Here is a 16,427-nt window from a genome sequence, read left to right as displayed (position 1 = left end):
TAACCCTAACCTTAACCCTACATTTAACCACCCTTCTAACCTGATTCCTAACCCCAACCTTAACCCTAAATTTAACCACCCTTCTAACCTTGTTCCTAACCCTAACCTTAAATTAACACCAAAAAGCTTTTTTGTAGAATCTGATCTTATCTAATGGAAACCCTCATCCCTCCTTTCTCATTTGACCCATGTCGCCACGTTTTCTCTCTCTCTCTATCTCTGATTGACTCATGTGTTGTGTCCCTATGTCCCTTCTCAATCACTCTCATCACACCAGGATTTTGAGGATTTTTTAGGTGAAAGGATGTCCTGAGGCTGGGGGGGATGATCTGTCCATAAGCAGCTGCTCGGGTGAGAGATTTCACTCCCGCCTCGTGTAGGATTGGCAGCAAAATTTAAAGGCATAGTGATGTATTCATAAGATATATATTGTAATTGATTGGTTGCATTAACACACACTTGGAAGAAGTGGAACAAGGACAACACAACTTCAACAAAACCCTCATCAGTTTATTGTCTTCAGCAAGAAAAATTAAGAATCTCACATTGCTTAAAGTCGCCCCAGGAGTTTCCTCAATGCTCCTGTCTAGTTTTTAAGAAAGACTAAAACACCCTCCATCCAACCAACCACAAAAGTTTTACAGTATCTCAATACAGAGTGTCTTTTGTCCTCAAACTTGACATATGTGCCAAGAACAAAATGTATTATTTTCCTTAAGCTATGAAGGCCTACATGTCTTGAGGAAATATTAATCGCTCTTATTGAGCAATGCCACAGTTCAAGTAATAGAGACAGAATGTACACTTCCGCATCTCTGGCAGTTCACACAATGTTCTTAAAAGGTCACGTCATCAGATGAATAACACCACCAATTAAAAGTTAGTGCATTTCTGTGGCAAAAGCTGATGACCCCCCATAATTATAATAATGAATTTCTAAAATTACAAATACTGTTGGATTGCACTATCCTCAAGCTTTCATCTTCTGTGGCATATTTCAGAAAATATATAATATAAAAAATACAAAAAGCTTATACTTTGAATAACAGAATATAATATACAGTACTTCAATTTATGTTTTGATCAAGCACGTGTGGTGTGTTTTCCGCCATCACCATAAATGTAATATTCTGGTCGGAATATATACTTTTATCACTAATAGCAAGTGCTTTGGTTATTGGATACAATATGGAAAATGTCATTCTAAGGATATCCAGAAAATTGTTTATGCTACATACAATACATATCAACTGGTAACTGGGTTATATTTTGACAACAAAAAAAAACAGCGCTACTGTCAAGATCCGCCACATCAGTTCCTATATTGGCAATGACTATGTACTGAAATACCCAGAACATGTTTGGTATGTGTACCACAGCTAGCTATGCCACTGAGTCAGCCATCTTGTTTTTCTGTACCATTATATTCTAATTCCACTTTTAGGATCTTCCGTGCATGGACATCACAACAATTAAAATGTTTGAAATAAATTCTAAATTCCAAGGTATTATTGGGTGTATTACAATCTCATTTTACATTAGCACCAGTACTTGTGTTGTCAAAATGGGACCCTAGAAGTCCAAATAAAAAACAGCACCTGACAAATACCAACATATTGTGACATAGTATATGTAGTCAGTCATCTCCCGGATGACCAGGCCCACTAAAACAAATCAAATCCCATGAAAGAAAAGATGAAAAATGGGTACAAAAAAAAATAATAGCAAACAGAATCTTATAAAAAACAAAGTCCTAGCTGACATTCAAGTTCCAGTCAAAGTTCCAATTAAGTGAAATTACATTCACCAATCAGTTGGAATCATCCTAGTGCAAATTTCACACATTCTTCTTTGAGAAAAGAACGCCCTCAAGTTGTCCTCGTAGGATAGCTTCAGTACGCAAACATGTCCGCCCTCAAATTGCTACAGTACACAGACACGTCCGCCCTCAAGTAGTCCTCGTAGGATAGCTACAGTACGCAAACAAGTCCACCCTCAAGTAGACCTCGTAGGATAGCTACAGTACGCAAACACGTCCGTCCTCAAGTAGTCCTCGTAGGATAGCTACAGTACGCAAACAAGTCCACCCTCAAGTAGTCCTCGTAGGATAGCTACAGTCCGCAAACACGTCCCACAGCTGACTAATCTACATCTCCGGAGCGGCTGCAGGGAGTCCAGCAGGTAGTTTAGTTTGAGTCTGTAGAAGGTGGTGTTCCTCTGTCTGTTGTAGCAGGCAGTCCTCTGTGGCTGTGTGTGGCAAGGCTGACGAGACAGGAGTGACGTGGACAGGGTGCTCCAGCCGGACGTCCAGGGCCTGGTTGTGCTGTGCCAGGGAGTTGAGGCGATAGTGCAGAACAAGCTCCTTCAGAGAGCAGTGGAGGTCGTAGGGCTCAGCAAAGCCATAGCCACGTGGCGTGCTATAAATCATGCAATGCTTCACTTCTACATTAACACTGCAAGGATACAAAATAAAAATATAGGTTAGTACCAGTGTAGTGGCCCTAAGCCTTGGGAACATGGATCACAGTGAAGTAACTTAACAAGAGCCTATAAAACAGTGTAGCAGTATTCCCATATTCTTCCAACTCCACATTCCTTCATGACCATTTACATATTGTTATTTTTTTCACAGGAAGAGGACACTCACACTACGGAGCAGGCGTAGCAACCCTGCTTGCTGCTCTTGCGAATCAGGAAGGTTCCGGTGGGTTTGTCCATCAGCATCTCCTCAGCCTGGGTCCTGCTCAGCTCGCCCACGAACCAGCTCCCCTCGTCATGGTGCGCCAGTCTCTCACTCTCACCCTTCAACACGTAGGTGCTGCACACACCAGAAAGGACATTTAACAAATCTTTAATTGATAAGAATCATAAATGATAAGTAAGTAGTGTGCATACTATGTATACATTAGTATTGAATACGTTCTAAACAGTTATAAGCACTACAAGCATTTCTTAGCACAACTAAATACAATTAAGAAGTATTATTACAATTTAGGTCTATAATGTGAAATACTTACTTGTCACTGCTATTGTCTTGGAACCCCAGCCAATCGTTAATGCGTTTCTGTTGCACACCTTCGTGATTCAGCCAACTGAAAACCAAAGAAAATGAATGTCTGTGCCAAGTGTTTTAAAAAAGCTAATTTTTTATTAATAGTGACTCTAATAGAATATAATAAAATAGAAGTATTGTAATGTACTTGAGGTACTCGTCTCTGATGTTGCGTAGCTCTATGAGGTCAGGCCTGAGGCTGTTGATCCTCCTGTCTGTCTCTCTGTAGTCCTGGACCTGGGTCCTCAGGTCCTGTTCCAGATGGACCTTACTGTCATAGATCTCCCCCAGCCGAGACTTTAGCTTCTCATAGTTCATCAGGAATCTGGGGAGCAAAGGGCAAAGGTCATGAGAGGTCAAAAGAAGGGTCAGGGGTAGTGCCACTGGCCTGAGCTGAACCACAGCTGCATGCAAGTCAGAGGGAGGAAAAAATAAAAAGACATCCATCTATCCACACTTTGAGGATACGTCTCACATTCCATGTGAGATAGACCAAGATACAACCAGACTAGTTACCAGACTCACCTCTCTAAGTCCTTCTCTGTTCCCTTAGATCGAATGCTCCTCTCACACTCCTCCCCATAACGCTCCTGCTCGCGACACTGCTCCTCGAAGATCAGCATGGTCTCGTTAAAGGCCTCTATCGCAGTTCTCTTCATCTGGATCTCCTGTGAGGTTTTAGTGTAGGCCTCGTACAGACAGTCAAACTGTTGACTCTTCTCCTGGTACTGACTGTGGTATTCCTGTAGCTTCCTTCCGGCAACATCAACACTGTCCACTTTCACCTGCTCATCCTGGATACAGACAGACATATTTAATACATTTATGAAACTCACGGCTGGTCCAGCAGACATAAACTTGTTGTCTGTGCATGATGAGTGGTTTCGTAACTAAATTGAAGACAAAGGCAAATTTCCTTCCCTGACAAATGTCAACTCAACTCTATTGCATTCTTTGAAGACCATCTTGAAACAGAGGATGAGAGGTGCCTACTGCCTACCTGTTGGAAGCGGGAAACAGGGTGTGTGAGCATGACGTCCAGTACAGCGTTGTATTCCACCAGAGGATGGTGCTGGTAGTGCCAGATGAGATCCACTACAGAGCAGAAGGTCAGGGGCTCTGAAAAGCCATACTTCCCCTCACGGTGGTAGATCTTAATCAGCTTGCTGTGCCCGTCTTTCCTCAGCGTTAGCGTGAAGTCTCCTTGTATCTTAGTGGAAGCGTCACGAACCAGGAAGGAACCATCAGGTGTGTCGCGGAGCTTCTCGTTGACTTCCTCCCTGGAAATGTCTCCCCAGTACCACTCGGCATCCTGCACAGGATATACTGGGGCTTCCCTTAGGCAGTTGTCGTTCATGAAGGAGGTAATGGGTTTGGCTGACCTGGGAGGGAGAGCTGAAAGAAAAAGAGATCAGATCAGTCAGGATGACAGTTTGTAAGAAAAAGCTGTTTCAGCACAAGTGTGTGTGGGGGGGGGGGGGTGGTGCATCTCTATTCAACCCCCCCATACACACACACTCTCTCCAGACACTGTCAAATCTCCAGACAAGTCTAGGCATGTCCCCAGCTGATAACAGTTTATGTCCTAATGGCCCAGATCGACCATATCAGGACTGAGAACTTGCCAGACTGCCACATGCTCTGAAACAAAGACGAAGGACAAGATCGGTCAGTGAAAAAGAGGGTAGGTTCACACACACAAGGCCGGCTAACTCCAGTATGCTTTTAATATTTTTTTCTTGCAGGGGAATTATATTTGACATATTTTTCAACAGGTCAGAAAAACCAATGAAGCTAAGGCAAGTGTAAATGCTGCAAATTCTGCCCATTTTCACTGGTCTGTCAGTAAAGTGGATGGGGTAAACTTTACATCCCCTGCTTGTCCAGTGTCCAAACTGCAACTGCCCCAAAACCATAAACCATCCATCTTCTGGGAGGATTCTAAAGTTACAATCATATATAAAAGTATTTGAATTTTTCAGACTTTCTAAACCCTCTTCAAGGTGCACTATGCAGAAATCGCTCTGTTATATCCCAGTTGCAAAAATTTGAATAGTTCTCCTAATTTCCGTTTATGAGACAAAACAAGCAAGTATAGTGTAGAGAATCACATTTATATGTGAAAAGTTACATATTGCAGCTTTAACTTTTCTATATACATTTTAAAACTAACAACAACAAAAAACGTCTGGATCTCTCCAAAAATGACAAGAGGGGGTTGGGGATGGGGGGAGAAAACCACATCAAGAGGAAGAGAAAGGCGATATCTTTCACTACAGGACAGAAGTGCCTTTCAGGAACCTGTAGCAGAATTGCACATAACTTCAGTCAGGAGGAAATATGGTTTCTCGCTCCCTCCGCTCTCTCTCTCTTTTTTTTAACAACTTTAAAATAAGCACAAGACGGGTGCAAAAGCACAATGGCAGACAGGCAGTAGAAGCTGAAATCCTGGATTCCTACGAGACTCATAAAATTCACCCTGCACACCTACTGTATGCATGCATGTATGTATGTATGTACAGTGGGGCAAAAAAGTATTTAGTCAGCCAACAATTGTGCAAGTTCTCCCACTTAAAAAGATGAGAGAGGCCTGTAATTTTCATCATAGGTACACTTCAACTATGACAAACAAATGAGAAAAAAATCCAGAAAATCACATTGTAGGATTTTTAATGAATTTATTTGCAAATTATGGTGGGAAAATAAGTTTTTGGTCAATAACAAAAGTTTATCTCAATACTTTGTTATATACCTTTGTTGGCAATGACAGAGGTCAAACGTTTTCTGTAAGTCTTCACAAGGTTTTCACACACTGTTGCTGGTATTTTGGCCCAGTCCTCCATGCAGATCTCCTCTAGATCAGTGATGTTTTGGGGCTGTTGCTGGGCAACACGGACTTTCAACTCCCTCCAAAGATTTTCTATGGGGTTGAGATCTGGAGACTGGCTAGGCCACTCCAGGACCTTGAAATGCTTCTTACGAAGCCACTCCTTCTTTGCCCGGGCAGTGTGTTTGGGATCATTGTCATGCTGAAAGACCCAGCCACATTTCATCTTCAATGCCCTTGCTGATGGAAGGAGGTTTTCACTCAAAATCTCACGATACATGGACCCATTCATTCTTTCCTTTACACGGATCAGTCGTCCTGGTCCCTTTGCAGAAAAACAGCCCCAAAGCATGATGTTTCCACCCCCATGCTTCATAGTAGGTATGGTGTTATTTGGATGCAACTCAGCATTCTTTGTCCTCCAAACACGACGAGTTGAGTTTTTATCAAAAAGTTATATTTTGGTTTCATCTGACCATATGACATTCTCCCAATCTTCTTCTGGATCATCCAAATGCTCTCTAGCAAATTTCAGACGGGCCTGGACATGTACTGGCTTAAGCAGGGGGACACGTCTGGCACTGCAGGATTTGAGTCCCTGGCGGCGTAGTGTGTTACTGATGGTAGGCTTTGTTACTTTGGTCCCAGCTCTCTGCAGGTCATTCACTAGGTCCCCCCGTGTGGTTTTGGGATTTTTGCTCACCGTTCTTGTGATCATTTTGACCCCACGGGGTGAGATCTTGCGTGGAGCCCCAGATCGAGGGAGATTATCAGTGGTCTTGTATGTCTTCCATTTCCTAATAATTGCTCCCACAGTTGATTTCTTCAAACCAAGCTGCTTACCTATTGCAGATTCAGTCTTCCCAGCCTGGTGCTTGTTTCTGTTGTCCTTTGACAGCTCTTTGGTCTTGGCCATAGTGGAGTTTGGAATGTGACTGTTTGAGTTTGTGGACAGGTGTCTTTTATACTGATAACAAGTTCAAACAGGTGCCATTAATACAGGTAACGAGTGGAGGACAGAGGAGCCTCTTAAAGAAGAAGTTACAGGTCTGTGAGAGCCAGAAAACGTGCTTGTTTGTAGGTGACCAAATACTTATTTTCCACCATAATTTGCAAATAAATTCATTAAAAATCCTACAATGTGATTTTCTGGATTTTTTTTTCATTTTGTCTGTCATAGTTGAAGTGTACCTATGATGAAAATTACAGGCCTCTCTCATCTTTTGCACAATTGTTGGCTTACTAAATACTTTTTTGCCCGACTGTATGTATGTATGTATGTATGTATGTATGTATGTATGTATGTATGTATGTATGTATGTATGTATGTATGTATGTATGTATGTATGTATGTATGTATGTATGTATGTATGTATGTATGTATGTATGTATGTACAGTTGAAGTTGGAAGTTTACATACACTTAGTTTCGAGTCATTAAAACTTGTATTCAACCACTCCACAAATTTCCTGTTAACAAACTATAGTTTTGGCAAGTTGGTTAGGACATCTACTTTGTGCATGAGACATTCTCTCTACTATTATTCTGACATTTCACATTCTTAAAAAGAAGTGGTGATCCTAACTGACCTAAGACAGGGAATTTTTACTAGGATTAAATGTCAGGAGTTGTGAAAAACATACATACACACACACACACACACACACACACACACACACACACACACACACACACACACACACACACACACACACACACACACACACACACACACACACACACACACACACACACACACACACACACACACACACACACACACACAGTTGAAGTCGGAAGATTACATACACCTTAGCCAAATACATTTAAACTACGTTTTTTGTGTTTTTTTAAACGATTCCTGGCATTTAATCCCAGTAAAAATTCCCTGTTTTAGGTCAGTTAGGATCCCCATTTTAATTTAAGAAGGTGAAATGTCAGAATAACAGTAGAGAGAATTATTTATTTCAGCTTCAATTTTTTCATCACATTCCCAGTGGGTCAGAAGTTTACATACACTCAATTAGTATTTGGTAGCATTGCCTTTAAATTGTTTAACTTGGGTCAAACGTTTTGGGAAGCCTTCCACAAGCTTCCCACAATAAGTTGGGTGAATTATTGCCCATTTCTCCTGACAGAGCTGGTGTAACTGAGACAGGTTATGTCTATATAGGACTCGTTTTACTGTGGATATAGATACTATTGTATCTGTTTCCTCTAGCATCTTCACAAGGTCCTTTGCTGTTGTTCTGGGATTGATTTGCACTTTTCACACCAAAATAAGTTAATCTCTAGGAGACACAACACGTCTCCATCCTAAGCGGTATGACTGCTGCGTGATCCCATGGTGTTTATACTTGCGAACTATTGTTTGTACAGATGAAAGTGGTACCTTCAGGCATTTGGAAAGGATGAACATGACTTGTGGAGGTTTGCCATTTTTTTTCTGAGGTCTTGGCTGATTTCTTAGGATTTTCCCATGATGTCAAGCAAAGAGGCACTGATTTTGAAGGTAGGCCTTGAAATACATCCACAGGTACACCTCCAATTGGACTCAAATAATGTAAATTAGACTCTCAGAAACTTCTAAAGCCATTCATTTTCTGGAATTTTCCAAGCTGCTTAAAGGCACAGTCAATTTAGTATATGTAAACTTCTGACCCACTGGAATTGTGATACAGTGAATTATAAGTAAAATAATCTGTCTGTAAACAATTGTTGGAAAAATTACTTGTGTCATGCACAAAGTAGATGTTCTAACCGACTTGCCAAAACTATAGTTTGTTAACAAGAAATTTGTGGAGTGGTTGAAAAACGAGTTTTAATGACTCCAACCTAAGTGTATGTAAACTTCCGACTTCAACGGTATGTATGTGTGGTGTGTACGTGTGTGTATGTGTGACTGTGCCCATCACTCTAGAGGTTGTGTCATGATGTAAAGTAGCCTAGGGGCTAATACACAAATACCGTATTATGAGGAAAATAGTTTATAAAAGCTCATATAAAGATACATTAATTATGTATTTCAGTTCATGCAACACAGGGACTTGTCCCTCTCTTTGACACAAACCAGCCCAATGCACCATGTCATTCACTGTAATCGCTTATAGAGACTACTAAATTAAAAATATTACACGATGTGATATATTCGAAACTATTACAATATCACATCAAGTAGCATAGGCTACACGTGAATTGGTAGTTTGAAAATAAGTCATGCGACAAGTTGCTAAGCTTTCAGTGCTTGCGTACGAATTAAATATGGTCGGCTACAGTAGACGAGAGGAGAAAGGGGAACAAAGCAGTCGTTTCATGCGGAATTTCTTCTCCACTCAACATTGTTCACGCGCTGGTAAGGTGCGTTATAACATAATAATACGACACAGAGTATTTCACCAACCTACGACCAAACATATCATGTTTAATTTTGATATATCTCTTTAGTAACACGAAGCAAGACAAAGAGCAAAACCACCGCGTCAAGCAAGTCCACGAGAAAAGTATTACGTAATTGGCAAGCAGCGAATTGCACTTTGCATGTCTGGGCAAAGCCCATAGAGGGGACACACAATAATGTACCAGCACGGACACCTGTGTGTGCACAACTGGCCAAATGTCAACGTTCTATCATTGTTGGAAGTGATGATTAATATGATAATATGCATAATGATTACAGATCCAACAAATACCTGGAGGTGCTTGATCCATTTCGATGTAGAATAAGACTTCAGAGGGATAAAACATCCCGTTCCAAACGTTTATATTGCAAACCGTCTTGTTGTGAGGTATCTTTCCCTTTTCTTGCGATGCGTGAGAAATACAACTTTTACTTGCACCAGAGTGAAAGGATCATAATGGCGAGTCGTTTTAGGAACATATGTGGCCGATTTCAGATTAGACAGCCAGTAGCAGGATTGTCCATTAGTCCAACTTCGGAGAAAATCATTTGCGCCAACCTCGTAATTGGTTCAATACATTTACTCACAGAAAATGTTCTGCAAAAAAATATAGTAATTTCCAGCCACGTCTGTCAGTATGGCCGGTCGGCGCCGCTCCAAACTTCATCGCGCAGAGGTAGCAGTCAGGAGATTTTAAAGGGATCTGGAACATCATCTTGGGAGAAACCAAAAGACATCACTTTCAGAGGGAGTGCTGCCCCCACAAGGCGGATTGCTTAAAGCAGACAGACAGAAAATAGTATACATTTCTGATGTAAATCTGAAATAGTATCATGTTGTCTTGTATTTGAGAGATTGTAGCCTATATAACCACATATTATAGACCGAATATTATTTAGACAGAAAATTATTAGTGGGTGTATTGTGTGATAACCGCACCCATAAATTGGAAGTGGTACCTTCCCTGCCCTATCATTTCATTGAAGGATCTCAATGCAAGGTAATTTGCTGATTTATTTGACGACACGAATGGAAGGAACTACCATGCACACAGATAAATTGTTTATTTTTAATAATTATTCTCAGCATTGCAAAGGCATGGACAGGCAGATCCTGATCCTGTAAATGAACAACAATAACGAATATGAATGGCTTTCCAGGTGCTGTTAAAATGTTATAAGATACTACTAGCCTGATCAGTTATATAAATTGGACCTAGCGGTAATATGTGGTTATATGCTGTTAATTGACATGAGATCATCTTTAATATGCAGGTATAGGCCTACCACTATTACTACAGTACTATTACATTTGACCTTATAATGTACATCTAAGATCATGATAAATACACATAATTGACACCAATATGTGTATTTCTGTCATTTTAAAGAACAGAAAAGCATTGTAAGGCATATACATTCTGTCCAGGCTACAATCCAAAGGGCCATCTAGCCTTGAAACTTTGTGGCAGTGAATATAGGCTAGTTGAACAAGGCCTGTGTTGGACAGAGGCCTTTCTCTGTTGGTGGCCAGTGGTTTATGGCAGGCATCTTTTGACCTCTACTCCATAGTGGAGAAGGTGATGAACCTCAGCACCCCATTTTCCCACCAGGAAGGAGAGCTTTTCCAGTGTCCTCTAGCCCCTCTGGGTCTTTTCAGTGTTCACAAGTCCATCTGATTCTTTCCAGTGTCCACTAGTCCCTCCTAGTCTTTCCAGTGTCCACTAGTCCCTCCAAATCTTTCCAGTGTCCACTAGTCCCTCCGAGCCTTTCCAGTGTCCACTAGTCCCTCCGAGTCTTTCCAGTGTCCACTAGTCCCTCCGAGTCTTTCCAGTGTCCACTAGTCCCTCAGAGTCTTTCCAGTGTCCACTTGTCCCTCTGAGTCTTTCCAGTGTCCACTCTTCCTTTTGAGTCTTTCCAGTGTCCACTATTCCTTTTGAGTCTTTCCAGTGTCCACTAGTCCCTCCTAGTCTTTCCAGTGTCCACTAGCCCCTCCTAGTCTTTCCAGTGTCCACTTGTCCCTCTGAGTCTTTCCAGTGTCCACTATTCCTTTTGAGTCTTTCCAGTGTCCACGAGTCCCTCCGAGTCTTTCCAGTGTGCTTCTGAGTCTTTCCAGGGTCCACTAGTCCCTCTGAGCCTGCATCTACTTTAACCATCCCTGTCATAGAAACACAACCCATGCATGCACACACCCATACACGTTCATGCTCGCTGACAAAGGTACGCACATTGCCACACACGCTCACAGACACACACACGCACACGCACACGCACACGCACACACACACGCACACACACACACACACACACACACACACACACACACACACACACACACACACACACACACACACACACACACACACACACACACACACACACACACACACACACACACACACACACACACGTGTATAGTATGTGTATATCTAGTACACCCTCTAGATGTACTGTATTTGAATTATTTGCATTTTCTTTGTGGAATTTGCATTCCTTATGCAAACTATTACTTATAGCAGAAAAATGCCACCCACGCGAGGCAGAGGGCTTGTGAAGCATTCGACCTCCAGTTGACAGGTGTGTATGTGTCCAAGTTTGTGTGTGTGTGTCTATGTTTGTTCATGTGTGCGTGTGTTGGTGCGTATGTGCATGTGTGTACTCTTTGAGAGTTCTTAGTGCTAGTCTGTCAGGGCTTATCAGTGGCTGCCCATCCCCCACCACTCACCCTGCAAACTCCTCATGTCAATCAGTACACAGAATGTGGCCTCATGGCCTGACCTTTGTGACATCATGTTTCACTTCGAGTGCCCTACCCTGCTAACACTAGCATCAGTGTTGGATCTGTATAGGTGGAGAGATGGCTAGCCCCTGAATGTGTCTGTGGCGTGCAAACATCAAGACAATGTAAAAGGGGACTACAGTGACATTTTATATGATTTTGTGTGTTAACATGTCAAATCTTATTCATCATATGCTTCGTAAACAACAGGTGTAGACTAACAGTGAAATGCTTACTCAGTGTGTGTTTGTATGGAAGGGGATACATAGGTAGTTGCACAACTGAATGCAACCAGCATGTCTTCCGCATTTAACCCAACCCCTCTGAATCAGAGAGGTGCGAGGGGCTGGCTTAATCAATGTCTAGGGAGAAGTTGTTGTTGGGGGTTAACTGCCTTGCTCAAGAGCAGATGTTTCACTTTGCTGGCTTTGGGATTTGAATCAGCGACCTTTCAGTTACTGGTCCAACGCTCTTAACCACTAGGCTACCTGCCTCCCGTTATGCTTAAGTGCATTATCAGTGTGAGTGAGAAGTGTGTGTAACTCTGGCAGGGATAAACCAGTGGGCTCCTGTGGGCTCTGGTCCTCAGATTTAGGCAGCCCTGATGAGATCAGTGGAGGCTAATCGCAGGCTTACAGGTTGATAGGTTGAAACTGAAAGCCTTAATGGGATAGGCTGTTACTGCAACTGTACAGTGAAATCTCACTTTTCAAATCAAAACTCATTTTATTTGTCACATACTTCATAAACAACAGGTGTAGACTAACAGTGACATGCTTACGGGTCCTTTTCCAAAAATGCAGAGTTAAAGATAATGATCAAAAATTGAAACAGTGACACGTAGAATAAATACACAATGAATAACGAATAACAATGAAGGGGAAAAATAACGTGGCTACCAACTAATTGCAGCATTACTGCAAAAATGGACGAGGAAAGTGAAGGGGTAAAAGTAGGGAACTTGTCGGCCCTGCATTAAAGACCATAATTGGTTAAAGAAAATTGTGAGTAATAAAAAAGTATAGCAGTTTCATTTAAGGACCAAAAAATATACAACTGTGCCATACAGATTGCAAAATAGTCTGGATGAGATTTACGACGTACCGATACCATGTCACATGGTTTATGAATTTATACGCAAAATGACGCTGTATGTATTTATGTGTGTATGTATGTATGTATCCGTATGTATATATTTGCAAAATATATATGGGGGATAGGAAGTGATTCAGACAATTACATTGATGGAAGCTACAATCTATCTTCAATATTAATGCTGATCTACCACCTAATAAAAAAAGTAAAAAAATACAAACTTTTCTTTTTTACATGTCGATGTGCAGGGGCACGATGTGCAGGGGCACGATCTTCTCTGCAGATCCTCTCAAGCTCCGTCAGGTTGGATGTGGAGCGTTGCTGCATAGCTATTTTCAGGTCGGTGATGCATTGGACAGACCGCAACACCCTCTGGAGAGCCCTACGGTTGCGGACAGTGCAGTTGCCGTACCAGGCGGTGATACCCCCCGACAGGATGCTCTCCATGGTGTATCTGTAAAAAGTTGTGAGGGTCTTAGGCGGCTGAATTTCTTCAGCCTCCTGAGGTTGAAGAGGCGTGGTTGCATGGTTTATGTATTTATACACAAAATGACTCCAGATTCAAAACTTTTAATTAATACAAAATTCTTGCAACCAATCGAGTATTTATATATATGGGGGATGCAACCTTCCCAGCTCTGCAAGTTTTGCTGCGAAGAGACAGAATCATTAGATAATTTGTTTTGGAACTGTCCATTTGTAGCTTGTTTTTAGTCACGGGTCCAGGAATGGCTGAAGAATTGCAACATTTACCTGGGTTTGCCGATTTAACTTTTTTTTTTTTACACCTTTGTTTAATCTTTATTTAACTAGGCAAGTCAGTTAAGAACACATTCTTATTTTCAATGACGGTCTAGGTACGGTGGGTTAACTGCCTCGTTCAGGGGCAGAACGACAGATTTGTATCTTGTCAGCTCGGGGGATTCAAACTTGTAACCTTACAGTTAACTAGTCCAATGCTCTAACCACCTGCCTCTCATTGCACTCTACGAGGAGACTGCCTGTTATGTGAATGCAGTAAGCCAAGGTAAGTTGCTAGCTAGCATTAAACTTATCTTGTAAAAAACAATCAATCAATCATAATCACTACTTAACTACACATGGTTGACGATATTACTAGTTTATCTAGCATGTTCTGCATTGCATATAATCGATGTGGTGCGTATTGTTGCTCCAATGTGTAATAACCACAAACATCAATGCCTTTCTTAAAATCAATAAACAGAAGTATATATTTTTTAACCTGCATATTTAGCTAAAAGAAACCCAGGTTAGCAGGCAATATTAACCAGGTGAAATTGTGTCACTTCTCTTTCGCTCATTGCACACAGAGTCAGTGTATATGCAACAGTTTGGGCCGCCTAATTTGCCAGAATTTGACGTAATTATGACATAACATTGAAGGTTGTGCAATGTAACAGGTATATTTAGACTTATGGATGCCACCCGTTAGATAAAATACGGAATGGTTCCGTATTTCACTGAAAGAATAAATGTCTTGTTTTCGAGATGATATTTTCTGGATTCGACCAGATTAATGACCTAAGGCTCGTATTTCTGTGTGTTATCATGTTACAACTAAGTCTATGATTTGATAGAGCAGTCTGACTGAGTGATGGTAGGCAGCAGCAGGTTTGTAAGCATTCATTCAAACAGCACTTTTGTGCGTTTGCCAGCAGCTGTTTATGACTTCAAGCCTATCAACTCAAGATTAGGCTGGTGTAACCGATGTGAAATGGCTAGCTAGTTAGCGGGGTGCGCGCTAATAGCGTTTCAAACGTCACTCGCTCTGAGTCTTGGAGTGGTTGTTCCCCTTGCCCTGCAAGGGCCGCAGCTTTTGTGGAGCGATGGGTAACGCTGCTTCGAGCGTGGCTGTTGTCATTATGTTCCTGGTTCGAACCCAGGTAGCAGCGAGGAGAGGGACGGAAGCTATACTGTTACACTTGAAATTCCAAAATGCCTATAAGAACATCCAATAGTCAAAGGTTAATGAAATACAAATGGTATAGAGATAAATAGTCCTATAATTCCTATAATAACTACAACCTAAAACTTCTTATCTGGGATTATTGAAGACTCATGTTAAAAGGAACCACCAGTTTTCACATGTCCTCATGTTCTGAGCAAGGAACTTAAACGTTAGCTTTCTTACGTGGCACATATTGCACTTTTACTTTCTTCTCCAAGACTTTGTTTTTACATTATTTAAACAAAATTGAACATGTTTCATTACTTATTTGAGGCTAAATTTATTTTATTGATGTATTATATTAAGTTAAAATAAGTGTTCATTCAGTATTGTTGTAATTGTCATTATTACAAAAAAAAATGGTCATATTAATCGGGATTGGCTTTTTTTGGTCCTCCAATAATCGGTATCGGTATCAGCGTTGAAAAATCATAATCGCTCGACCTCTACCCAGCACAGTTGAAAAATATATGGCAAATAGAAATCCAATATGGATGTGTTAAGAGATAGATGGGAGGGGCTGAATGGACCTGAAGTTTGGGAATAATAACAACTAGATAACTAATGTAAAACATACTGTGCCCGTAAAACCTAATATAGGGTCAGAACTTTTGTGAAAGAAATAGATGGGAGAGGTTGAGGTTAGAGGAAGTACAGGATTAAAAACAAACAAAATATAACTATTGTAAAATAGACTGTGCCCATAAAATGTTTATAGTATCTATAAGCTGGAAGTAGAAGCCTAAGTAGTGTTGTTCACTAATTTACTCCAATTAGAGGAGGGGTGGTAGGGTTACAAAGTAATAAAGGAAAATATATTTGAAAAAAGATGTGTATATATATGCATGTATATGTATGTACAGTGGGGCACAAAAGTATTTAGTCAGCACCAATTGTGCAAGTTCTCCCACTTAAAAAGATGAGAGAGGCCTATAATTTTCATCATAGGTACACTTCAACTATGACAGACAAAATGAGAAAAAAAATTCCAGAAGATCACATTGTAGGATTTTTAATGAATTTATTTGCAAATTATGGTGGAAAATAAGTTTTTGGTCAATAACAAAAGTTTATCTCAATACTTTGTTATATACCCTTTGTTGGCAATGACAGAGGTCAAATGTTTTCTGTAAGTCTTCACAAGGCTTTCACACACTGTTGCTGGTATTTTGGCCCATTCCTCCATGCAGATCTCCTCTAGAGCGGTGATGTTTTGGGTCTGTTGCTGGGCAACACGGACTTTCAACTCCCTCCAAAGATGTTCTATGGGGTTGAGATCTGGAGACTGGCTAGACCACTCCAGCACTT

General features: G+C 41.1%; 1 protein-coding gene across 1 annotated transcript; it reads right to left on the bottom strand.

The window, feature by feature from the left end:
* Positions 1 to 489: 489 nt before the first annotated feature.
* LOC124010044 (phosphatidylinositol 3-kinase regulatory subunit gamma-like) lies at positions 490 to 9,963 on the bottom strand. Its single transcript, XM_046322366.1, has 7 exons — positions 9,569 to 9,963; positions 4,053 to 4,447; positions 3,578 to 3,846; positions 3,201 to 3,377; positions 3,018 to 3,092; positions 2,648 to 2,818; positions 490 to 2,453 (listed from the first exon to the last, which is right to left on the bottom strand). Exons 1-7 carry the CDS (start codon positions 9,621 to 9,623, stop codon positions 2,147 to 2,149), a joined length of 1,449 nt encoding a protein of 482 aa, XP_046178322.1. The 5' UTR covers positions 9,624 to 9,963; the 3' UTR covers positions 490 to 2,146.
* Between the last annotated feature and the right edge of the window lie 6,464 nt (positions 9,964 to 16,427).

This window comes from Oncorhynchus gorbuscha, linkage group LG22, assembly GCF_021184085.1.
Source record: "Oncorhynchus gorbuscha isolate QuinsamMale2020 ecotype Even-year linkage group LG22, OgorEven_v1.0, whole genome shotgun sequence".
Taxonomy (NCBI): Eukaryota; Metazoa; Chordata; class Actinopteri; order Salmoniformes; family Salmonidae; genus Oncorhynchus; species Oncorhynchus gorbuscha.
Note: the sequence above shows the minus strand (reverse complement) of the source record. Positions and strands in the feature narration are given on the sequence as shown.